The sequence below is a fragment of the Sebastes umbrosus genome, chromosome 12 (assembly GCF_015220745.1).
Source record: "Sebastes umbrosus isolate fSebUmb1 chromosome 12, fSebUmb1.pri, whole genome shotgun sequence".
Taxonomy (NCBI): domain Eukaryota; kingdom Metazoa; phylum Chordata; class Actinopteri; order Perciformes; family Sebastidae; genus Sebastes; species Sebastes umbrosus.
Genome location: NC_051280.1, coordinates 23076447 through 23103102, shown reverse-complemented (window position 1 = coordinate 23103102; position 26656 = coordinate 23076447). Strand labels below are relative to the sequence as shown.

Below are 26656 nucleotides of genomic sequence, written 5' to 3'. Positions count from 1 at the left end.
AATTTTAGGAAAACTATCATAGTATAAAGAACACACCACCATGTGCACCATTGAGTTAAATAAGTTAAAAAAAATTTATGCAATCACAACAGTAGGATATGCATTTTCATTTATCAGAATCCCTGTAACATCCAACATCACAGCACTACTTTGAGAGGGCACATACACTGAGAGGGTGCATCTCTTTGCAAATGAAATAATTTACTGAGTTCATGTTTGCATATAAAATATTAATCTAAAATCGATACAGCGTTACTGAGAATCGATACATTATCACCAAAAATATAGTGATATTTGATTTTAAATGAATAAGTTGATGAGGGCACGACTTCACTCACTTGCTGCAAATAGTGCTAAAATTGAAACTTCAGGAGGTTCAATACATCACCGTCTCAAAAAAAACAACGTTGCTGTGTTTTGGCTACGCTCTATGAGACTGATGTTATATTTTACTAATGTTTTTTATGAATGTACTTATACTCGTGTGCACCTGCTCTTGTCTCGTGTTACAAAAAAAGATAAAAGCATTGAATTACCTTTCATGTCAACAGTGTGGTCATGTGACTGAACTTGTGTATAAACATCAAACTCTGGTTATGTTGATGCAATTATATTCATAATCAAAGTAGTGCAATCTGCACTCTGCTAAATTAATGTCAAGATCTTCATGTGGTTATCATAAAGTGGGCATGTCTGTAAAGGGGAGACTCGTGGGTACCCATAGAACCCATTTTCATTCACATATCTTAAGGTCAGAGGTCAAGGGATCCCTTTGATTAGACCATGACAGGTTTTCCTCGTCAAAATTTAGCACAAGTTTGGAGTGTTATTTAACCTCTTTCGCTACAAGCTAGTATGACATTGTTGGTACCAATGGATTCCTTAAGTTTAGGTCTAGTTACATATGATGCCAGTATCTTCACTCTAGCTTTTAAACTGAGCCCGATACAACCTAAAAATCGCAAGGTGCATTAAAGATATAAGTAACGTTAAAACCAGTTTGCTTTAACTTGGACAGCCCTAGTTAACAACCGTACTAAGTTCACTTTGGACTGCAGAAAGACATCGTTTAGAGATAATAACTTTATATACAGTTAGTCATATTTAACAATGGATGTAAAATATAGCTTGTTAGCCTCAAATTGACCGTTCAGTGGCTGACTGGCATCCTGCAGTATGTTTTTTTTCCTCTGAGACCGAATCAACACAGCTTTACTGTTCTCTGCTGTGGTTGATGTGTGTCAAAGATACCTCCTGGCAGAATAAAAAGTAAAAATAAACCCCCCGCCCACCACCTCCACTCCACGTTCCCAATTTGGAATCCTTTGTGGCGTTCTATTCAAGATCCACACGTATCATCTCTCCACATGAGTACCACTAAAAGGGAAACCCCACTGCCATCGCAGTCCGTGGAGGAAAACAGAAACCAGGTGGAACACTCACACAGGGAGTGCTCTTTTGATGGTGACTAAGACAGTGTGTGTGTGTGTGTGTTCGTATGACAGCGGAGAGCTTGCCAGAGCACAAAGGTAACATTCACTGTACCTTCTGCTTCTGAGTATTGGAAAATATGTGACAGAGCATGCCACTGAAGCCAATGTTATCTCTTCAGTTCCCATGGCATTGTGTACTGGTTTGATATCTGAAGTGCCGGAGTGTGTTAAGGTCAGGGAACAAGCACAAGCACTGTGTGTGGAAACATTGAAGTTGGAGTGTTGGGAGACGTACGAGTTTCCTGGTCCCAAGATAGAATTTATCTCACAAACAAATGAACATCACTGATGTGGGTGTTATTATGACAAACACAGAAGGCTACGGTGCCTACACTGTATATAAAATGACTAGAAAATATGGATGTATTCTGACCTATGGGCATGGTACAATAAGAGTATTATAAACTTATGAAAAATCTTGTTTCATCCTGGTCAGAAGATTACAACACTGGCTGAGCCGGAGTTCGATGATGAAAACTGACCAGTGGTAAAACTATATTTAATATGCCATATAGCAGGTTATTAGATGAGCAGCACAATACATGACATTCAATGAACAGCCGTAGCCTACTGTACGTCACCTGCTGCTTACTCCAAATACTGAAGGTCCCTATTCAGAATCATTTAGTTGATCAGATTAACATATTGATATATCAATTAATCTTTAACTGGGAGATTCTTAAATTGACGTGAGGTGATCAGCTGCAGAGTTTAACAAATCTGAGTATTTTGCCAACCAGGAACCAGATCCAAAATGGAACCAGCAATTGAAACCCATGCCTTCCCAGGAAGAAGTCAAACAACAACAAGGCATGGATGAAGTGAAATTAGGTTATTTCTTGCATTAAAAAAGGCGTTTAGCCATTGCTTTTAAAAAACAATCCAAAATCCATTACTATTTAATGATGGCACAACTTTGGCAAAGACTAAATGTACACTGTGATGGATTACCTAACTCACTTTCTCTCAACTCAGGACAAGGCAGAGTAATAAACCACAGGCAGAATATATTCTGCCAAAAACACCAGCCACGACCAAATGATGAAAAGTGCAAAGTAGCAGAACATTGGCGTTCTCCCCAGCTGAACCATCAGAGTGAAACGTTGGAGAGAGTTTAAAAAGGAAAGCAGGTATTTGGTTGGTTTCATACCTCTGAATCGCTGCCCACATCCTTGATTCTCTCCAGCAATTTAAAACGGAGCAACAGAATGACCGTTCAGTCTGACTATCAGGGTACAGAACAACTCGTCTAATAAGAGACGCTGACAGTTTGTCGACGAGTCTCACAAGTTACATCAATGGTGTCACAAGCAGATACAGTATAAGAAGCCGGCTGATGCCTGATGAAGGGAAGAAGACTGGCAGCCCCTTACGTTACATTTCATCACCTTTTGACCCAAGTGTAATGTTGGCAACTTGGAACAAAACTGTGAATCATCTGGGCAATATTTGAAAATACACAAATCTGAGCTTTGTACCAACTCAATCAGATGGTTTATTACTCTGAGATGCCAGGCAACTGCAGGCACAAAGTACTGTAACATGCAGCCGCTGTCAAGCTCCCACACAGCATCTAAACCTCAGAGGAACAGCAGCGCTAAGAACACAGTGTTGGCATTAACATTAGCACGTCTGCACACCAGACCAAATTTGTTTTTATGGGCACCATGCTTGACCACACTGTTCAAGAAATGTATTCTCTAGTGGAAGGAAATAGATCGAAATGAACTGTTCTTACCTTGCGTTTTGAATCCAAATGGAGGTAAGTAATTGCTGACTTTTGCTAGACGTTTGAAGTTCCGATCAAGAAACATGGGTGCTGGTTTCATGAACCTGAAATGAGACACAGGAAAGAAAAAAACATTATTTATTTTTGTTGTGCATTTGCCCACCTACCACACCTCTTCTCCTCTCCTAGGACAAACCCTGTGGCTTCCCATAATTCCTGCTGCTCCACCTGCCTGGGACAGTAGTGTTATAACAAACACGGCAAAGTTCAAGCCACAAAGTGATAAACGAATCACTTGTTCCATTGTCATTAATCAAATAGCATCCCGACCTCCCGTGCTAAAGCCTCCCAAAATAAGCAAAGCCTGCACACGCATTAGCACGGAAGTTAAAAAACTAAGCGGGTCATAAAAACTGAGAATAGTGTAGCAGTGCATAACCAATCAACATAACCTATCCACCCAGGCCGAAATCCCAGCTGACACACAGTTTTGATAAAACTGCTGGGATTGTACACTCACGCCAGAATGCTTTTCCTCAAATGATTTTAGGCGAGACGGTTTCTACAAACTGAATTAGAGTGTAAAAAGTTGGTTGAGCCGAAAATATGAAATATCTGAAAAGCAAATCATCCTGCCAAATTAAAAAACTAATTGAGTTTGATATTCAAAAAACACGTCTGTGACCAGTGTTTTTAATGCCCCGTGAACTGCTTCTTCCAGCATTGCCTCTTCCTTATCGTGTGTGCCTAGTGTATGACTGTGTGTGTGTGTGTGTGTGTCTGTGTGTGTGTGTGTGTGTGTGTCTGTGTGTCCCTCTTTGATTAATCGCGGCTCTAAAATCAAAAGAAGCCATTTCCTCTTAGTCACGCATGCGACCCGAGTGCTGGGCTACGTGCCACTTCTGCAAGTGTGGCTGCTCGAGGATGAATGTGTGTTTTTATGACCTGCTGTCAAACTGGGGGGGGGGGGGGCGAGAGGAGAGAGACAGCCGCACTCGTTGTCTCTTTTCGGACGTTAACATGCACGGAGCTCCATGCGTTTCCGTGTCAGACCTAAATAATCAATCAGGACACACACACACACACACACACACACACACACACACAGGAAAGACAATGCTAGGCGCCTTGGAGAGATCTATTGAGCTGGTGTGTATTATTTTGTTTATGCTAGAAGACAGTTGCAGAGATTAAGCGGAAACCAGACCGCCAGCAACATAACTATTGCATCTTGCTGAGGGGCTGGTGGTTGGCCGGCACACACACACATACACACACACAGAGACACACACACACAAACACAGTTGTTCTTCCTCACCAACCATAAATTATGGCGGCTACAGCCGACAGACTACACTAACTAGCAAAGGCATTTTAAACTGGAATCAGGAGAGGACACACAAGCACCATCACACACTCCCTTGTTTCTCAGCAGGAATCTTGGATAGCGTGTTCCCATAACACTGCCATGGGTTCACAAGAAATATGTGCAGCTCCGAGGCACAATGACCAAACATGGCCGACGTTATTGGGAGGCCTTCCGGTTAGCTTAAACCTCTTCTAAGCACCCTAATCGGTCTTTGATACCCTCATTATCCTCCAGATTTAAAGCGTGAAAGCAGAGAGAGGACTCCAGAGGAGTTGTGTATGACTCTCTCTCCTCCCCACATCACCTGACACACACACACACACACACACACTCAGAGACTTCTGTACTGCCAAAACAAATGGAGATTCATTAAAGCCAAGACTTCTGAGGCCAGAAGGGGCTATAAATAACGCAGGACCATTGCAAGTCACTGAGCCCTGACCGACAGTCAGTCACTGACATCCTGACAAAGCAGAGAGACGGGGGGCTGCTTGTTGTTAAATAAAAAAGTGAGGGCTCCCAAAACAGCCAACAGGCAGGGACGCATTGTGCTCATTTCCTCTTCTAGGTCCATCTCTCACGGGCAATATTTTCATAACCGTGCCGCTTCAAGTTCACTGCCAACACTTGATTTAGGGCTCCAATACAAACAGTTTTGGGTAAAGCGAAGGGGAGGGGAGGTGTGGAAAATAAATTGGATTCTGCAGGGCAGGGGGCTTCGGAGAAGACAAACATGGAGGAAGCAGGAGATGATTAGAGGGAGAGCCACGAGAGGACCTCACTGCAAGAGGTTAAGTAGGTTTTCTCTAACAGCTGAACTGTAGGCCACACCTATTTGAACGAAATGCTAACAAAGACTTTTAAATTGGTTTGTTTTTGCTTGGTAAACATACAACTGCAGACTAAGTTAACTAACAAGATGTTAATTGGTTGACTCCTTTTCACACAGGACGCGATAAATCACAAACTGCTCGATTTTTGTCAGTTCAACCATACACTTACACTACAAACGCATACATACACACAAACTTACACAAAGTGCGGCATTAATTGTGCTTATTGACCTGCGTGTGACTGGGTTGAAGGTGGTAGTAATCAGCGGGCTCCCAGTGGGGGTTCTGTGTTGTGCAGAACTTTGATCCGACACGTGCGGCTGATTAGAGGAAGTCATTAAGAGGGAGGACATTGTTAACACGTAGCCTCTCAGATAGGTAGAGGGCAGTTCCACAAAACTGCTTCGTCTGTCTTGTTAAGCAGCGCGGCAATTTACAGCTGTCAGCGCGGCGGATGGTGTTATTTAGAGTTGGTTTATCAAGTCATTCAATATATTCTGTATATTTTATCCCCTATGTTTTGGGTAGAATTACTTAAAACACTTTGAGAGCAGAATATTGAGCGGAATATCACACAGGCAGGGAGAGACAGCCTGTTTTATTAGATAGGAAGGTTGGTGACAGGATTGCAAATGAAATAGTGAACAAAAAATACTTTAAAAAGGCCTTCACACACTGGGGGCATGACAAATAAAAGACACGAAAATACAAAATACTCAAATATTATATGTCTAGTAGGGATGCACCGATTACAAAATTCTGGACCGATACAGATTTAAAAAAAACAATTAGGCAATAGTTGATGCTGATACCGATGTTTTTGTTTTTGCTGTTATTTATTCCCATTTTGCGCCTGGGAAACAAACCTCTTCATTATAAAAATAAATAAATAACTGAGCTGCTTTAAAGTAATTCAGCATTTCATTACACGGTCTTTGCACTCTGTTCACCTGGTACTGGGTCTCGGTATGGGGGGCGGACTGCTGCACGGGCTGCGCGGCTTGGAGGATCGGCAATTGTCATATAATTTGCCAATAGGACAATGGCAGTCAACAAGGCAATACAGATATTCAGCCGATAAATCAGTGCATCCCTAATGTCTAGGGCTTTTACTGTGAAAGGTAAGAACGGAAGGATTAGGTCTGGTCTGCGCTGCCTTTGTCAAGATTGAAAGGAGTAATAAAGTTTGGCATTCTGGTTCAGACTACGGAGCCTCTGTGTTATTGTTTCATAAATATAGGCGCAACTCAACCTGTTCGGCACAACAAGATTGGTTGATGCCTTTATTCGTGGTGCGAAAGCTCATAAAATCGCCCTTGTTCTGAAAAAAAAATAAAAAAATCACGCCACGTAATATTCACATTCTGTATGAAATTATACATGACAAAAACAACAGTTCGAAAAAATATATTGACATGCAAATTAATCGCACGAAAAAAAAAACTCCAGCGGTGTGTAACAGCCTTAAAAAGTAAAATATGTGAATATATAAAACAAGTGAAAAACTTTTGTTATGTATTGGAATTTACTGGTTGAACTGGTATACTGTATCTTTTAAAGCTTTGAACGTAATTGTGCACCCTCGGGCAATAGATAAATTGGATTCAATACTTATTCTTGGAAATGGGTTGGCGAGTTTGCCCCATAACTAGCTCAAGTACTGCATTGAAGTGCCACTGGCTATTGTTCAGCAATGTGGTAAATTGCCCCTCTATTAGCTTAGCTCCGAGAATGCCGCTGGGACAATGCGCTATAGATCGAGCTGAGATGGGCGGCAAATAGAGGCAAATAGAAAAATCAAAAGGGGCCAATGACATCAGAGAGGGCCGTGGAGGATTGTGTGGATTGTGTGGGCCGGGTACCAGGAAGCGTGTGATGATGAGTCAGGACAGGAAGTTGTTGGTGTCGCTCACAGAGAAAGCCTCGAAGGCTCTAGGATGCAATGAGGAGAAAGATGGAGGACCTTGTACTCGGGTGACAAAGGTTCTTTTGTGTAACAGGGGGATCACAAGGACACAGTCAGGGTTTTGTGGTGGGGGGAGAAGATGATAGAAACATGATAGAAACTAGGAAAGATTGGAGAGGAATGTGCGGGCTTCTCTGTTTCTGACTCAAAAACCCTTAAGGCCAAGTCGGCTCGAGGAGTGACATCATGTGTCTTGGTATGCTCGAGTGACAGCTTTAGCTTTTCTCCCGCTGACATGCAATTAAAGCGATTTGTTTGTGAAGCTTGTGATTGTGTATGTGAGGGTCTTAGATCGGCCTGCATCCAAAGCATCTCCCCACTGCTGTGTAAAAATCAAAGAAACAGCAAAGCTTCTCACTTAGGATAGATGGCGGTCATCTTGGCTGCTGCGTATCCTGGCTTGCACACTCCTTCGCTGAGGTTGCCATACTTGTACGCCAACTCTGATGGCCTGTACATTAAAAGAACAGAGGGAGCGATTATTCAGACACATCGTGATAACCGATTATCAATTACACTGACACATTTCTAAGCCTCAAAAAAAACTGAGCTTGTCAAACAATCTGCTTGAGAGATAGAGATAGAAGAAGAACGGGGGTGGCTTAGGGAAGCTGGAGAGCTCAGCAACAGCTCAGCGAATCACCTGTGTGTGGTCAGACAAAGCAGAGGGGCCTTGTTCAAATAATCACACTGGCAGTGCTAAAACTAGAACCTCCCGATTACTAGCACGATCATTAATAACCTGATGGATGCCATGAATCTAGTTCAAATAAACAGGGAGAAAGGAGGGAGGCCCAAGTCTTAGCACCATGTGAGGCCCAAAATCTTGAGTTGGCAGTTTGCTGGGGCCGGCTTGTGTAAAATTTGAAACTCTTCTGCATAGGGCTGGCGCGACGAAGGAATTTCCCCTGCGGTGATGATGATTGGCTCAACAGTGCGATATGTCGTATTATTGCAACTTTTTTTTTTTGCAAATTATTTAATTTATCCTGATTTTAGTGCTGAATAAATATGCTTCATTGATAGGCTATTATTAGGTATATTGTTGCTTTTTAAATGACAAAGATTGAACAAATTAAATACTTGTTTATCGTTAAGTGCAGAACAAAGAAGGGCAATGAGGTGCGGCGTTTTTTTCAGCTGAGACGCTTCGGTTGCGTCTGGTTGCTATGATACGGAATATCAAAATTCCGGCACAAGGTAGAGTACTTGCGCTGGATGAAGGGAAGGTCGAAGCACGTAGCGACAGAGGACGGACACGCTGGTCTATGTTTGTTAATTTCTCCTCCATTGTTGTTGTTGTTGTTGTCCAGCACTTGTAGCCTACATGTAGGATGTGACGGTTGTCTGTGTGGAGTTTTACCCAGGGCTGAGCATTTTTCAACTCTCGGCGACCAGATAATAACACCAAACATGCAGCGTTCAGCGCAGAATAGACGCTCATCACGCTATTGCCTTTTGTAGCATAGTGTAAAAATGCGACACTCCAATTGTGAAGAATTAAAAAAAAGAAACGTGAACATAGAAGTTGTGGCGGTTGCTTGCTATCCCCTGCGGTTGGCTTGTCAATATTGCGGTATTGCAATATTGCGGTTATTGCGACAGACACTTCTGCACTAATATAATATTTTTCAGTGTGCTAATCACTTGCAGATTGGCCTTAAATGGCCTCAAACTGGTAAGAGATTTGGTGGGAATGAAATCAAGGGGGGCACTTTTAAATCAGACTACCAGCGGGAACTAAACTAATTACTAGCTTTAAGATGAATTGCACTATTGTACGCATGTGCTCTAATGGAGTAATTAATGACACTGTAGATATAATGTAAAGGAGCTGTATTAGATAAACTGAACCCATGTGAAAACCACCTTAAAGTGTGTGCTGACACGGTGCTTACAGTGTGTGCGCGGAGTGTGGACAGACGTGCCCTGTGAGAGCCGGGGCGGTGATGGGAGCATGTGATTATTGCCTGCATTGATGTGGGAGGGCCGGAGAAAAGGGCCTTATCGTGGCAGTTTAGAGCAAGAGTGTCAAACCAATTCAGGGAATTGTACACACATCAACAGACACGCTGACACAATGACGGCTGCGTAATGACTCAATGTGGCATGTTCTCACCCTGACAAACCGCAGCCGCTCTTGAATAAAGGGGAACACACCAACTACGAATTCAAACAAATCTCTTAACTCAGACCACCAATTAAATCTGTGCATGTGTCACCAGGTTTTGGTTAGGACTCCACTGTAATGCTATGTGTTTATTTAAAAAAAAAAAATCAAGTGAGATTAATTGTTTGAAAGTTTACGTTTTCATGTTTCCCAATTGATCAAGCAGAGCCTGTATGAATAAGCATTCAGTGGAACAAGCTGTAAAACATCCTTTAACTAATGGAGTCAAAGTGTAACTGGGAACTCAGCTGTTCTGAATATAACATGTTAGAAATATCCCACGTGGTACATGATGTGTTGCAGTAAATGACAGAAGTGTTTACTAGAAAGAGATGTACTCACAGTTTTGTGTCCAGCTGCAGCAGAAAGCCCTGCTTATCATACACTGGAAAGGAAAGACAAGAACAGAGAAGGAAATTACCACGCAGATCTATAAAGCATGGATCGGCATCTGGGAATTTTATTTAGTTGGATCATTAGTACCGTTCGTCCAATGTACATAATTTCAACTATCAGCTCGTTGGCTGTAGTTGTAAAACAACCTGTGCGTCGTTCACAGGGAAAACAAAAATGGCGAAATGTAAAAGAAAATAAAAGCATTAGAATTTATGACAAACAAGCGAGGTTAGGGAGAAGCCAGCCAAAACAATCTGTTGAGTTTAAAATAAAAGTTAGAAAAGAAGTTAGAGATCACCTATGGACAACCAAAGGGGCAGCCAATAGGTGCCTGGTGAAGCGTTGAGGTAGAAGACAGAGAAGCACAGAGGTAAATATTTATGGAGAAATGATGTCATTTGAGTATATATATAAATATATATATATTTTATATTCTATAATGATACTTACAGAGTCTCAAACAGTTAACATATTATATAAATTTCTGTCAGTAAAATGCTGTAATTAGCATGGCAGAGGACTACATGAGCATTAGTTGAAAGTAGGAAGAGCGTGGCATTACTCCTGTGGTTGCGGATCTTGTCTTCACAGAGAAGCTGGAGGAGAAAGATAAAGAAAAAGGACAATGGGAATGCGTGACGGCTGGTTAGGGAAGGATCCAAGCACTGCCCTGGAGGACGGGGACTTTGCCATGGCAGCCAAGACGAGCGGGTGAGTGTGTGTGTGCGTTATGTTTCTGTTGAGAAGCATAAAGCAGCCAAAAAGGGCCAAGTCGAGGCGACAGCTTGGGAGAAATTAAAGCGGCAGCGTCCTACCGGTAAGACATGTTGGGTCTGTGGAACCTTACAGTATCATATTATGCACCAAAACTCCTGCTTCACTTGCCAACAATTTGTTACTGAGCCAAGACAACAGAGGGCAGTGTTGTATCACGCTGCAGCTTCATGTGGAGGATCATGACTGAGCAGATGTTTAACTCCTCACTAGTTGTCATGGGTACCAAATTACTACACCAACTTGAATTTACTTAGTTAGTAACACATCTGGTTGACAAAGTTGGCTGACTATGTTTTTGAAAATTGCTGAAGTATGGCAGGGTTTTAAAAAGGTTCCGTCATATTTTCTTCTAAATGGTGGATGGCCGGCAAGGATGGGTTGGTGAGGCTGCAGATGTACCTGAGCCTACTATTCGTCCCACGGTGATGTCCGTTTCCATCTCTGAAACACAAAATGGTCAGTTAGCACCGTTTGAGGTCAGTCTGTTATTGCAGCATTGGACTTGAAAATAAAGCCCACTGCAAATGTCAGACATTAGAGAGTAAGAAGAAGAGGAGAAGGAGGAGAAGTTAGAATTATAATTCAGCCTACTGGGATTAAAGCTACGGAGTCTCAATCTATATTCAAAAGGCGGAAAGCCCAATGAGGTGGAAAATTAACTGCAGGAAGCCCCCATTGTGTTTTTGAGATTAACATAGCAGTGGTATATTGAAAGTTAACCATAAGAACTGAATGAGTGATTGAGCACAAACATTTTTGGTAATAAAACAAAGACAAATGATGATAGGTAGATGAAAGTGGTAAAATGGAAAGCTTTCATTGTTGAGTTAGCAGAGATGTATATTCCTTGAAAATTAAAAAAAAAACCTCAACAGCCCAGTATAAAATCACCCGCTTGACAATAGTCACCCAGTATAAATGGGCAGCGTCTCAGTGCCTCTACCTGTGATTCTTTTCACTTCAGTCACTTTAGTCAGGACTACAGTGGTCTCTTCTGCATCAATCTCTGAAAACTCTGAAAACAAAAGGGGGTTAAGATCATCACTGTGGAGATGCAGTAGGCAGCAACTATTAACCAAGACCAAAGTACTACGAATATTTAAAAAATATATATGTTTTCAACATCAGCGTCAGCAAAACACAGACCGCGGCTACGCACAAAAACAGATGCACACAAAAGGCAGACACAGAGACAGAAAAAACAAATTGGTTTAATGCTGCTCCTCCAACATCTACCATCAAAGTAGCGCCATTCATAGAGTACAGTAACTAATACTACTTTAACTCAAAAACGCAATATTTTGCGTGGCAATATTGTACCGATATAGAGTCATCAAGTATCGATCTTTTACTGTGTAAACTAATAACGTATTAACAATCCAACTGCCCGCCGGTGGGCCAGGCCGCTATTCTGTCTTTCAGAGGTTGTAGCGGGCTCGGTTTTAAAGCTAGAGTGAAGATACATAGCTTGTTGGGAAGAACGCTAAATAACGCTCCAAAGTTACGCAAAGTTTTGGCGAGGAAAAACGGTCATGGCCATTTTCAAAGGGGTCCCTTGACCTCTGACCTCAAGATGTGTGAATGAAAACTCTGAGATGAACAGAGTGAAAACTGTATCTTATCAGATAAAACAGATGTTGACAAACTGCATAATTTGCAGTTGAAAAGAGGTAATAAATCACAATATATCTTATCGCAATACTCAGCAGCATATTGCAAAATGTTTAAAATCGCAATATGATTGTCTCATGACTTAAGTATCATGATAATATCGTATCCTGGGGCGTCTGGTGATTCACACCCTTAGTAACTATACAGTGTGAACGTATGAATCTAAAAGAATGACTTATTAGACAAGTTTGTCTAATTTGATTTACACAACAATGTAAGAGACAGCAGCGACAGACCCACAGTGAATGACTGTGACTTACTCTGAACGTCCTTAAAGCTGCGTTTATTATGCTTGATTAAGATTTTGGCAACTGCTGCACATTTCCATTCTACATCCCCTTTTATATTAATCAATATAATTTGTTTCACCAAATGCATAAAAACTGAGGACCTTAAAATTGAGAAGTGGGTTAGCTTCAAACAAAAAACCCACACAGGTTTTTGAAAAAAACATGTCTCTCAAAACACTCAAAGGACAGCCGCCATGTTGTTCCATCCAAACGCTGAAGGACAAAACTACAAAGCCCTCTTCAAAACAGAACAAGAGCAAAAGGTGCTCTCGTGACAAAAAAGACAGCATCGAATTCTGCAGATGTAAATTGCTGCCCAGAACTGTGTTCTTGTATAATAAGCTGCAACACAACACAGCCTCTCCATGTGAGGGCTTCTGGCAGATCAAATTCCCCAATTAGTAAGCGTCACACTACGCTCCAGCTGTAACTGTATAGGCGTATCGCTGATGGCCTCAAAAGAAGGCATTCCCTGATGTTGAAAACCAAGCTGCGGTCGGGATTATTTAGAGCACGCTCCTTGAGCAACTGCTGACCACACTGCTAATCAAGCACTGGAAAGATTTATGAGCAAAAGGCATACACAGAGAATCACTATTAGCAAACAACTGGATTTATGTCATAACAACAACATTTTCATGAACAGTGTTATATTTTAGAAAAGCGGTTTAGAGGTGAAATCAACAGGGTTTAAAGTTGTAGCTTTTTGGCAAAAAATGAGAGCAGCTTAGCTGGTGCAACACATTCATTTCTCGCCCTGCAGGTGTTAATTTCAAGTGGGACTTAACACCCTGAGGTGGTGTTCCTGTTACTAGCAACAAAGCAAACTATCATAAGTGAGCTCTGAATTAAAAAAGGAAGTGTGTTGCAACAGCATTGTGCACCACATCCCACTGCTCTTCAACAAAAGTTCAAGATGTCACACACACAAGTGTTGGTCAATCTCTCTTGATAAACTGATGTTGTGTTAAAGGAGTTCAAACATTTATGATACTTGCACATTTTGTTCAGCGAGATAATCTCCACAAATGAACACCGCTTTTATGATCGCATGGTGTTTTTTAAGACATGTAACAGCTTCACAGTTAACGAGTGCGATATTCACTGATGTATATCGTGGATCTCTTAAGCTTGTGTTAACCACAATCTAACAAAAAAAACTCATTAAAAAAACACTGACTTACTGGGAACCGGAAGTGCTAAAATGCTAACTCATTTCCGTGTTTTAGGACTCATTCCTGCACCACTATATTGACCTTGGAAATAATAGTTTGACACAAACCTCTTAGTACAAGGTCCATATACTACAGTATATTGCCCATACATCTAAAAAAACAAATAAACGTATCTAGTGACCAAAATACCATACTTAGGTCATGTGATAACAAGTGAACCATTTTAATGAAAAATGAACAAACTCCATCTGCTGATGAAAGCCATGAGATGTAGCTGAAAGTTCCAGAAAATGTCCAGTAAGTGGACCTTGCTCAAAATGGTTCGTTGCAGCCTTTAACTGGTTAAGCATGATTACTTTAATATTGTTATTTCATAAACCTTTTTTCTGTAGCCTCCATCACTTAAAGTGTGTATCAGTAGAGCCAAACACACAATTTAGTTATTCCCACGAACATATCTTTCCTTTTTGTTTTGTCAAACACCTAAACGCTTTTGAAATAGTTATTTGATTGCACTTTATTACAGTACTTGTTAAACAAGGTCAACCATAATTTCTGCCCTGCTGCACTGGTAAAGTCGAAAGTTGTCTCACAACATGAATACGGATCAATGACAACAGTTGTAATGTAATTGCCTATATTGACACTCAAAACAAGCTTGAGGCGATAGAAAGTTTGCTTAAATAACAACACAAGTACCCGATCAGGCACACATCATTGCATTACTTGTACAACAGCATAGCAAATGCACACAAAACAGACGATTTTTTAGGTTTTCACACAGCAATTCAGCCGGCTGTGTGGATTTATTTCATCGTGGCTGCACGGGCTTTAATTGTGGTTTGAGCTGAACGAGCCAGAAATACAAGTGGCGGCTAAAACAGGCCCTTGTGTGTCAGCCACAGCAATTCTCTACCACGTTAACTGACAGCACTTCTGGAGCGGCTACAATTAGAAGCAAGCTATATTGGGTGGACTAAAGAAGACTCTATTATTGAAAGAACACAGGTAAAGTAGACGGGGGCCCCTCATCACTGCAGCCCTACAAGAGTCAAACATCCATTCCAGCTGACAGAGAGGAATGACAACGGTCACATGAGCCTGCTCTGAAATCGACACTCCCAGGTAGCTGGCAACAAGGCAGAGTCAAAAGATAAGAGCGTAAAACGAATGGCCGCAGGAGAAGCTGCCTCTGGCCGTTGATTGAAAAACAGATAAAAAACCCAGGAAACGGGAACATAATTCAGCACTGATCTGATCAATGGCTGCAGGCATTATTACGTAAACAAGTCTGGGTAAATCATAACACAGGGGCTAAAGAAGAAGAAGAACAGGAGAGCGTGCAAAAATGCTCTGAATGTGGTGACCATCATTTGGATCCGCATACAGCAGCTGGTTAAACCCAGCTCCAGTCACAGCCAACTGTGGCAAGCACCACACACACACTTTCTGCAGGACGCCAGCTTGCCAGGACACAAGATCAGAGGCCCCAGTTATGTATTATTTAAAGGCAGGGTGCGTAATCTTGAGAAACTAGCAAGTGTACACTGGCTTTTTTAAGATGATCCAACCGAAAAACCAAGCAGAGTGTTGTCACCTCTTTTCCATTGAAAGTAGCTCCACAAGCTGCTAAATCTAGCAAGAAATACACTGACAGTCCGTTGCTTCAGGTCTCCCTCCAAAGCCTCTCCCTCATTATTATCATTACAAACATAAACATATCATAATGAATGTGAACATGGCTATTGTTAGTACTTACAGTACGGGCAGAGTGCACGCACACAGGTAAACAGAAAGGCAGGTAGCCCGTTCCATCATTACATTAGGGCCAAAAGAAATGATTAGACGGGTGAAAATGAGAATTTCAACTAATATAACAAAACAAAACCTGCCTTTAAGCTCACGGTTTTAATTTTTTCACCAATTTTCAATACCAAAGTGCCCAGATATTTTAGCTGGATTTCATATCGCAGTTCATCTCAAACCTGTGTTTTTTCTGCTGCAAGAACACAGAGATGAAGAGATCTTAGCGCCATCAAACAATGCCAAAAAAAAAAAGTACAGAGATGCTCTTAATGATGCATATGATGAGCAGGGCATAAGCCTCTTTATGTTCCATTTGCCTGTGGAGCAGTCTCTAACGCCACAATTCAAGAATGAGGATGAGAGATCATCCAGATTTGATCCTCTCAGTGAGACCGCATAGCTTAGCTGAGCAGGGCAGAGGGCAGGAGAGACCATCCACATGCTCCTCTTCCTCCTTTGACCCTCTTAAAGTCAAACATCTGGCACCACAGTAAGGCAGACAGCCAATATTTCCCACTTGCAATCAAAGCCCCTCTCTTTTAGCTTTGTGCTATTGAACTGCAAGTCAGGGGGAAAAAAAAATAAGCCCCATTCTTTTGGCTCCCTTCACATCAAAAGGGGGTCACGCAGTTATTAAAATAAACTGACTGCGTATCATTTCAATCCCACGCAGGTGATGGAACAAGGTTGAAAGCGTTTCACTTCACTGCTTTGCAGTCATGAATGTCGATGCTGAATTTAGACAAAATGGAAGGTGTCGCAACATAAAAACAAAAAGCCTTGTTCCACAGAGACCTTGGTCACAGCTGGAGAAATCGCTTTGATACGGACCACAGCCGAGGTCATCTGCTGATCAGGCGTACTGTCAGTGATGCAACACACAAAGAGGGGGATTTTTTTTGCAAGATAGAAGAGAAATATTTAGTTTAGCAAACCCAGCTGTGTGGGAAAATGAAGAAAGTCATCTATATGAACTATATAATCACAGTACATAGAAACTTACAGTGATATTTGCACTCATTTGTATCAGGCAGTTTGCCACGGCCACCACAATGTGGACAAACTGACACCGTACATCACATACTGTAAGGCAGAGAGGCAGAGCTCAACAATACAGACACTTTGAAATGCTGAGGTTGACAGAAATTTGTGCACATTGGATGCGACAATACCTTCTATATGTACTATATAGTACATGTAGTGCATTGCTGAATTCTTCTATCTGATCAGGTATTGTCTTCTGACTTCCACACAGTTCTTTTATGGTGGAGGCGGAGCTCCATGTTCAAATATAACAAAATACTTTTACAGATCGAAAATCGATGTTTGGCACATAAGAGGGGAAATCATGTTGTGAAGTCCGATTTCTCCTCACAGTGGGAGCAGTGCTGGGTGATGATGAGTTGAAAAGAAAGCAATGACAAGGAAAAGGAAAAGAGAAAAGCATTCTCAGTTCTCACACAGAGATTCAAGTTATTTTGCAGTATAATGTTTATGTCCTTGGCTCGGCTGCTTCAGAAGCCCATCAGTTGTTTAAGCAGCAATACATTTTCTAATCAATTTCATAATTTACAGTGTATATTTCGATATTTAGTAGTTATCATCACATTTGAGCCGAGGAGGAATTTAGAAAAAAGGTCCTGTGTAGGATGACTTCAATGGAAAAATGCCCCTTGTCAAACATGACATTGCCATGTAAGAGTTTCAGAACATTTAAGGAGTGAGATACATGGCTTCGTCCGAAATCGCATACTATGCACTACATATTCAATAGGTGTATACTATCGTTCAACATACTTTTGTGTGAATAAACTAGTACGTATCTTTTCAAACACACTGAGCAGTAATTTAAGTCGTCACTTCCTGAGAGTCTCCTTGCCGGTTGGAGACACGTAACCATGGTAATCCATGCCAACCTCATGTGACTAAAACGAGGGTTTGTGAGAATCAAAGTCTGAATTAATTTAAAATATATATTACGCCTAGCAAAATTAAATCTTATACTTAAAGTTATATTGAAGCGTTATTGATGTTACAGAGCTGTCCGTCAACGTCCGTTATGAACTCTAACCGTATTGCATTGTGGGATATTTATGCCGCGGTAGTGTCCAGCGTTGCATACTGTAATATTAAACCGGAAATAGTATGCAATTCACATACTACTGGCTTCATACTAAGGTTTCGGACATACTAAAATATCTTACATACTGTTTTAGCGTACTAAATAGCATGTTAGTATAGAATTTTGGACGCAACCCATGTCTGAATGGAGCTCATGAAAAAAATATTCCCAATGACAATAGGCTGATAGGCTGACAAATTGGCACTGACCATAGAGTGATGTGCCCACACCTGACCATCAGTCATGGCTTCGACACACCCTCCTGAATCATCATATTGCTGACCAGAAACATAATCCTTCTCCACCCAAGATCAGTGTTGCACATCACTGTATTCTTGCATCACACAGGGTTGGGAAATCAGTGGACCCATTCCTCCATCAGACTAGTTAGGTTCTCTCCAGTTCCAGTTCCATAGCAACATTATACATTACAGCCAGTGTGAAGATATCAATGATGCAACACAAGGGAGATTTTAAAAAAAAAAAAAAAAAAAAAAAAAAAAAAAAAAGTGTTCTCCAAGCTTTACACTTCAGCCAAGCATGCTGTCCCTCTAGCTACGCTCTCAATCTGGTTCAGAACACTGACATTTGTGTTTTCTGTGCCAAAAGCTGCTCCCTGAGAATGTTATCCTAGAAAATATACTCTGTAGGAGGCACAGGCAAGAAAGTTTCTAAATTGTTTGAGAAATCTTCTAGCCCCCTCTGCTGGATTTTAACAGCTGTTTCAGGGTGCCCACACAGTGTGACATTATAACCCCCCCCCTCCGCCACCCTCCCTCTATCGACAGTTTGCAGTTTGTTTGACCAAATATTTTGCCTAAAGACGTATTTCTTAGCAAGCCAAATAGGAACAAACATCCAGGTCCGTCAACTGTTCTAAATATGGACTCAAAACCTCAGGACATGCAACGTTACAAGGAAATCCCGCTGAGTCATGACCAACACCCAAACATGCCATGGTTATTTTTAAGTGGAGAGTGGAATACGTGAGCCTCTCTGTACGTTATAAAGGGCAGCACAAAACTGCATTTTCAGTTTTGGGAGTTTTTGTTGTTTCACCATCTAAAGTGAAAGTGAAAATGCCATTTGCCATTGGCTGCACAAGAAAATCTGATTACGCTCGCCCCACCACATCCGGTGCTCTGGCAAAGTGAATGAAAAACTAATTTCAGTATCAGAGACACACAGGGTTTTGAAACACCAACACACAGCGTGACATACTAACGGTTCAGCAGAGCAACTGACTGTAGAATAAAAAACACAGAAACAGATTGAAACAGACGGACGGTTAACTGGCAGTCAGCACAGAGAGACAAAACAGAGACAGGCGTCGAAAACACATTTCGCTCAATAACGTGTAGGTTTCAAAAAGGACTGTGACAGATGGATGATCAGGTGATGATGAATCAATGTTATAGTCAGACTGGAGATGTCACTTACGAGGCTTCTGGCCCCATACGTGTAGATGTAGCTTCCCGGAGGAGTAGTAAATAAAGCCCAGGACCAGCATGGGGCACAGGACGAACAGCAGCTTGTGTGTGGGCTTCATGGTCTTCTTCATTCATTTACATGGCACCATCCAGGTCATCACCTGAAATGACAAGACGGTACAGGGACAGAGTGTTATCATATACATCCCAAAAGAGAAACTCATCTGTTGGCAGCACGGGAACAAAATTGGCAACACAAACAAAGGCAATAACAAAGCAAAGAAGAACACACATAAACAAAGGAAGGGAGTGTGGAAAGAGAAGAGAGTTGGAGTCAAAATTCAAGACAGCTTGCAGCTAAAAAGATGAATAGGAAACTGGAGAGGTATGTAAAAAAAGGAGAAAATATAATGAAGGTAAATGGGATGGAAGGTAGTTTTATAAAGATTGATTTTGGTCCGACTCCAACGAGGTTGAATCTGAAATCTCTTCCGTTGTGTATATTATACACCATCCTCTCTCCTTTTCAGTCGTGTTTGGAAGAAGGCAATTAAAAAAAACACATGAAGAAAATTTTAATATTTGTTTTTGAATTTTGATCAGCTTGTTTCAGTAGCAGGCACACAAAGGATATGCAGCAAGTCCGTCTTTGTGGTCATGACAGTAAGTGATGATGATGGCTACATAGCACACTGCTACTTATCAGTTGTCCAAGCATCCGTTAAGAACGGCCATCTCCAAAACATTAATGTTATTAGTAGTTTACAGGAAACCACACCCGTGCTGCTGCAGAAAACATGACAGTTATGAGATAAAGGGGGTCAGTCTTCCTCTGTCACTGTTGTTGGTTCGCTCAGTTAACGATTATACAAAACTACCCCTCCGTTCCATTAATCTCACCTCTCAGTTAACCTGCCTCAGGCACAGAAGATCCAGATATGGACCGTCCAGATTACATTAAACCAGCCAAAAACACGCTGTGCTACACGCTGTGAATCATGTCCAGTCTACATGTCGCCTGACAGCAGACAAGACAACCCATTAGTCATCTGTGTGTCAGTGTGGTCTGGCCTTCTGTTGAGAACAAACTCTGCTAATTAGCCTGCGTCGTCTACCGACTTATGAACTGTAACCCAGCGCCGTGCCACTGCTTTGATATGTTGTTATTGTAGCATAAACTACATCTTTCATTAAAAACAAGCCCTGTTGAAACACATGCTGTGCAGTAGGGGTGTAAGAAAATATTGATACACGAGTATATTATGTTTTTGCAATACTATATTGAATCTCCAAAACTCTGTATCGATTTTTAATTAAGCTCTTAAAAATCCGGCGGACCCGGCCGCGATTGTGTCTTTCGGAGGTTGTAGCGGGCTCACTTTTTCACAACTAAATAACGCTTCAAAGTTACGCTAAATTTTGGTGAGGAAAAAGTGGCATGGGCATTTTCAAAGGGGTACCTTGATCTCTCACCTCAATATATGACTTTACAGACAAACTTTATGATAATCACATGCAGTTTTGGGCAAAAAGCATGCAGTTGTATGCATGCAGTACAAATTCTAAAATGGTGTATTTGAATATTTCTGCGTACTGGGGTCCTTTAACAGTGTTGGAGTTACATAAATAACGTATGACTGGAAAGCTGAGACTCTTAAGGATCCAATTAGCCCACTTGTATTCAGGTGTGATGATGTTAGTCCCCATTGTAGCCATCTCACAGTGACTTTTTCAACACATAATTTATATATATAGTGGTGTGTCTTTATACTATGACACCTTGCTTACAGTATCACAATATATTGAGCCGTTACCCCTGTATCATGATCGTATCATATCAACAGATTCTTGCCAATACACAGCCCTACTGTGCAGAATTTCTCAGATGTCACATAAAAAGTATGTATCAAGTGCAATCTTTGAGTCATCCTGAGGACTACTTTAGCTCTGCTTTGGCACAGGGTGGTGTTCTGAGCAGAGTTGAGCTCAGATAAGTCTGTAATACCTCTTCAAAAGTGTGAATTTCAAAAGAGCAGCTCATAATCCACATGAGGCAACAACAGATGCTATCCACCAGCAAGGGAATGAAATTAGCACCTACCACCTGCCAAATACCGGGTAAATGTTGGCTGTGGCAGGTACAAATTTCAGGTCACCTGCCACCATGGCAGATTCTTTTTCAAAAGCAATTCCTAAATTAAAAATATTCAGTAATTAAGGTTACATGATCCATATTTCTACTCTCCGTTACCACTACCTCAGTGTTTACTAGCGGTGGAAGAAAATATCAAAAATATGGAGTATTGCAATATTATGTTTTGTGATACTGTATCGATTCTCAAAAACCCTGTATTGATTAGTAATTAATAGTTTACAAGCAAAGATTAACTCAGTCAATACTTTATTTTATTTGCAAAGAGAAATGCAAATGCAGATCCTACTATTCTGATTGAAAAATATTTTTTTACTCAGATTTTATACATATGGCGGACCGTTTTCCTAAAATTGGATTTTAAAAAATCCATATATTGCCTTGCTTACAGTACCGCAATATATTGAATCGTAACCCCTGTATCATGATACGTATCGTATCACCAGATTATTGCTAACACACAGTCCTAGTGTTTACAAGTCTAAAGCATTCAACATAAATTTCAGAAGTGGCAGACAAAAATTGTGTGGCTAGTAGAAATGTTCAGTGACCTGCCACAGTGGCATGTGAGGAAAAAACTTAATTTCAGACCCTGCCACCAGATTAAAAATGCAACTTGTTAATACTCTATTGATCCCCTCCTGTTGATAATATATGGCTTATTTATTTATTACATAAAATAGCAACCATTAATTCTATAGGTTAACTAAGTAAACTGCAAATTGTTGATGGAAAACAACAGCCCAAATGAAATATAGACACCTGTGGATTAAATTCAACAGCATAGTGCAGAGTGTCCAAATGTACAACAAGCATGCAGTTAACACCAACTCTTGGGAGTCCAAAACATAGGGTTAATTTCCACCTACGGATATTGCATTTCTAGATTAGAGAGAACATTGTCCAACACTGACGTTACACAACTAAATGAACAAGAAAAGACAGGAAAATCTGTAATACCTCTTCAAAAGCATGAATTTCAAAAGAGCAGCTCATAATCCACATGAGGCAGCAACAGATGCTATATATCCACCAGGTTAAAAATGCAACTTGTTAATACTCTATTGATCCCCTCATATAAAATGTAACCTGTTGAAAATATATGGCTTATTTATTTATTACTCTCCCATTGGTACATCCTTATATATAAGGTGGTTCTGGGTCTGCTCCAACAATACTTAAGTGTTCTTATTACACAAAGAAATTGTGGACAGTATTCACTGCGTTCACAGGACCTCTTTGTGCTCTCTGTCCCAAAAGCTCAGACAAAAATTGGGTAAAGGGCTTTTGCATATTCTGCACCCTCAGCCTGGAATTTGCTCCAAAATGACCCAAAAATCAAGGAGCTGGTATCATTAAATATTTTTAAATCTAAAATGAAGGCTTTAGAAGCAGACTCCCAGAAAAGTTCCTTTTTGTCCCCCCATTTGTCTTTAAATAGTTCTCTTTTAATGCAAATGTTAGTGCTTTCAGTGTTTGTGAATTGTATTTTATCTCTATTTGTGTCTGGGTCTGCAACTTTGTGTTCTTGCTGCTGACCGTCTTGGCCAGCTCTCCCTTGGAAAAGAGGTTCTTAATCTCAATGGGACTAACCTGGTTAAATAAAGGTTAAATACAAATTACATAAAATAGCAACCATTAATTCTATAGGTTAACTAAATAAACTGCAAATTGTTGATGGAAAACATTAGTCCAAATGAAAAATAGACACCTGAGGATTAAATTGAACAGGATAGTGAATTGTATCCAAATGTACACAAGCATGCAGTTAACACCAACTCCTGGGAGTCCAAAACATAGGGTTAATATCCGCCTACAGATATTGCATTTCTAGATGAACTACTTGCCAGAGAACATTGTCCAACACTGACGTTACACAACTAAATGGACAAGAAAAGACAGGAAGATCTGTAATACCTCTTCAAAAGAGCAGCTCATAATCCACACGAGGCAACAACAGATACTATCCACCAGGTTAAAAATGCAACTTGTTAATACTCTATTGGTCCCCTCACATAAAATGTAACCTGTTGAAAATATATGGCTTATTTTACTTCTTTTTTTTTAAAAAAGCAACCATTAATTCTATAGGTTAACTAAATAAACTGCAAATTGTTGATGGAAAACAACAGCCCAAATGAAAAATAGACACCTGTGGATTAAATTGAACAGCATTAATGCAGAGTATCCAAATGTACAACAAGCATGCAGTTAACAGTTAACACCAATGCAACTCTTGATGCAACTCTTGGGAGTCCAAAACATTGGGTTAATTTCCTCCTACGAATATTGCATTTCTAGATTAGAGAGAACATTGTCCAACACTGAAGTTACACAACTAAATGGACAAGAAAAGACAGGAAAATCTGTGATACCTCTTCAAAAGAGCAGCTCATAATCCATATGAGGCAACTTGTTAATACTCTATTGATCCACTCACATAAAATGTAACCTGTTGATAATATATATGGCTTATTTTACATAAAATAGCAACCATTAATTCTATAGGTTAACTTCAATAAACTTCAAAGAACAATAGCCCAAATGAAAAATGCACACCTGTGGATTAAATTGAACAGCATTAGTGCAGAGTATCCAAATGTACACATCAAGCATGCAGTTAACACCAACTCTTGGGAGTCCAAAACATAGGGTTAATTTCCACCTACGGATATTGCATTTCTAGATTAGAGAGAACATTAACCAACACTAAAGTTACACAACTAAATGGACAAGAAAAGACAGGAAAATCTGTAATACCTCTTCAAAAGAGCAGCTCATAATCCATATGAGGCAACAAAAATGCAGCTTGTTAATATATGGCTTATTTTACATTAAATAGCAACCATTAATTCTACAGGTTAACTTCAATAAACTGCAAAAATCAATAGCCCAAATGAAAAATACACACCTGTGGATTAAATTGAACAACATAATGCAACATATCCACAAGCATGCAGTTAATAGTTAACACCAATGCAACTCTTGTGAGTCCAAAACATAGGGTTAATTTCCTCCTACGGATATTGCATTTCTAGATTAGAGAGAACATTGTCCAATGTTTTTAGCCCCCTTGTTGTACAGCTGACTCCCAGAAAAGTTCCTTTTTGTCCCCCCATTTGTCTTTAGATAGTTCTCTTTTAATGCAAATGTTAGTGCTTTCAGTGTTTGTGAATTGTATTTTATCTCTATTTGTGTCAATGTGTCTGTATCTTTGTGTTCTTGCTGCTGACCGTCTTGGCCAGGTCTCCCTTGGAAAAGATGTTCTTAATCTCAATGGGACTAACCTTGTTAAATACAAATTACATAAAATAGCAACCATTAATTCTATAGGTTAACTAAATAAACTGCAAATTGTTGATGGAAAACAACAGTCCAAATGAAAAATAGACACCTGAGGATTAAATTGAACAACATAATGCAACATATCCACATGTACACATCAAGCATGCAGTTAACAGTTAACACCAATGCAACTCTTGTGAGTCCAAAACATAGGGTTAATTTCCTCCTACGGATATTGCATTTCTAGATTAGAGAGAACATTAACCAACACTGAAGATACACAACTAAACGGACAAGAAAAGACAGGAAAATCTGTAATACCTCTTCAAAAGAGCAGCTCATAATCCATATGAGGCAACACAAATGCAACTTGTTAATACTCTATTGATCCCCTCACATGAAATGAAACCTGTTGATAATATATGGCTTAATTTACATAAAATAGCAACCATTAATTCTATACTTTAACTTAATAAACTGCAAAAAACAACAGCCCAAATGAAAAATACACACCTGTGAACAACATAATGCAACATATCCACATGTACACAAGCACGCAGTTAACAGTTAACACCAATGCAACTCTTGTGAGTCCAAAACACAGGGTTAATTTCCTCCTACGGATATTGCATTTCTAGATTAGAGAGAACATTGTCCAACACTGAAGTTACACAACTAAATGGACAGGAAAAAGACAAGGAAAAGAGCAAACAGTTTCGCAGCAGAGAGAGCTTGTAGCGTTTGAACTCACCACATGTGTAACGGGATTCATGAGCAGCTCTGTGAGGCTGTCTGTCTCCTCTCACATCACAACTCATTTCTTATGAACAGTTTGCAAAATAAGCGTTGTGTTTCAATCCAAGGTTTTAACTCTGTCTCTTTACTTTCACATTCCCACAAGTCGTGTAGCGTTGAAAGCGTTAAAGCTACTCCAGCAGCTAGCAGGACAAACATAACGGAAACTTTGAGGTCGCGTAATTCAACACCACCTAAACATTACCTGTGTGTGGTTCAGTGTGTGTGAGGGGTTTCTTACTTTAAAACACACACAGTTAACGATGGAAAAGCGCAGGGAAATATGAACATAACTTAAAAAGGTACCTAGATATTTACTTAAAGGTGAAGTAAGAGCTGTTAGAAGAAGAGACGACAACCGTTAGGTTAGCTTAGCATGCTAACACCGCTACGTTGGCATAGTAGTGGGATAATGTTGCCTTGATCCAGTCGGCAGAAAGCAGCAGGCCCTGCAGCGGAACAACACCTCTGGTTTCGGGGAATTAATGGCAGGACATGAACTTAAATAGAGCACGAAAAGGTGCACACATTTAGGATGAATAATAGGATGAAACAACACCGAGAGGAGAGAACAAAGCTGAGGTAATGTAGGGGGATTTGTGGAGCAACGGTTTCCCAAAAAAAACAACCACCACCTCCACCATCACCCTCATCGACTAAAACACGGCGTAGCAACGTCTTATTGTCATTTAATAATTATAGATATTACCTTTTTCTTCTATTCTGACTCCTCGGCTTCTGAAACAATAGCAGGTTTTAGTTTAAATAACGGATTGGTCGATAAAACCACCGTGTTCTTCCTCCTCCTCCTCCTCCTCCTCTCCGAGCCATCGTGATATGAAATCCGTGGAGAAGCTGGATCTGTTAACACGTTTATAGCACTACAAGTCTGGACTGCGTTTCCTCGTCTGTGTCTCAGCAGCTCTAGTTCACATCAAGACTGGAAGAAGAAGAAAATGAAAAGCACCACCTCCATCAACATTATCATCATCATCTGTGGCAGCAGCAGCAGCAGCAGCTTACTGGTCTACAGCAACACAGCCAGTCACATGAGGAGGTATCTCTCCATGAATTATGATGCTTCCCCTCCTCCTCCTCTTTCCTCCTGATTTAACAGAGCTTTTTAAATGAATGCACCTTTTCATCTGGCTCTTTCACGTGGTGTTCTCTCTCTGCACGTCAGCTGTTAAACATGGC

At 40.6% G+C, this 26656-nt stretch overlaps 1 protein-coding gene across 7 annotated transcripts in view; it reads right to left on the bottom strand.

The window, feature by feature from the left end:
* st3gal3b (ST3 beta-galactoside alpha-2,3-sialyltransferase 3b) overlaps nucleotides 1-26656 on the bottom strand; it is a 57707-nt gene that overhangs the window by 23070 nt on the left and 7981 nt on the right. Inside the window, exons 1-8 of one of the 7 annotated variants that reach the window (XM_037786441.1) lie at nucleotides 25778-26100; nucleotides 25416-25602; nucleotides 19238-19388; nucleotides 11677-11748; nucleotides 11133-11174; nucleotides 9903-9945; nucleotides 7749-7841; nucleotides 3232-3326 (exon numbers count right to left, since the gene is read on the bottom strand). In XM_037786441.1, coding sequence (XP_037642369.1) covers nucleotides 3232-3326; nucleotides 7749-7841; nucleotides 9903-9945; nucleotides 11133-11174; nucleotides 11677-11748; nucleotides 19238-19358 — 466 coding nt within the window. In that variant the 5' untranslated portion in view covers nucleotides 19359-19388; nucleotides 25416-25602; nucleotides 25778-26100. Of the gene's footprint in view, nucleotides 1-3231; nucleotides 3327-7748; nucleotides 7842-9902; nucleotides 9946-11132; nucleotides 11175-11676; nucleotides 11749-19237; nucleotides 19389-25415; nucleotides 26101-26168; nucleotides 26609-26656 lie in introns of those variants that run through there. The other 6 variants (XM_037786439.1, XM_037786440.1, XM_037786442.1 and 3 more) reach the window with 6 other exon arrangements.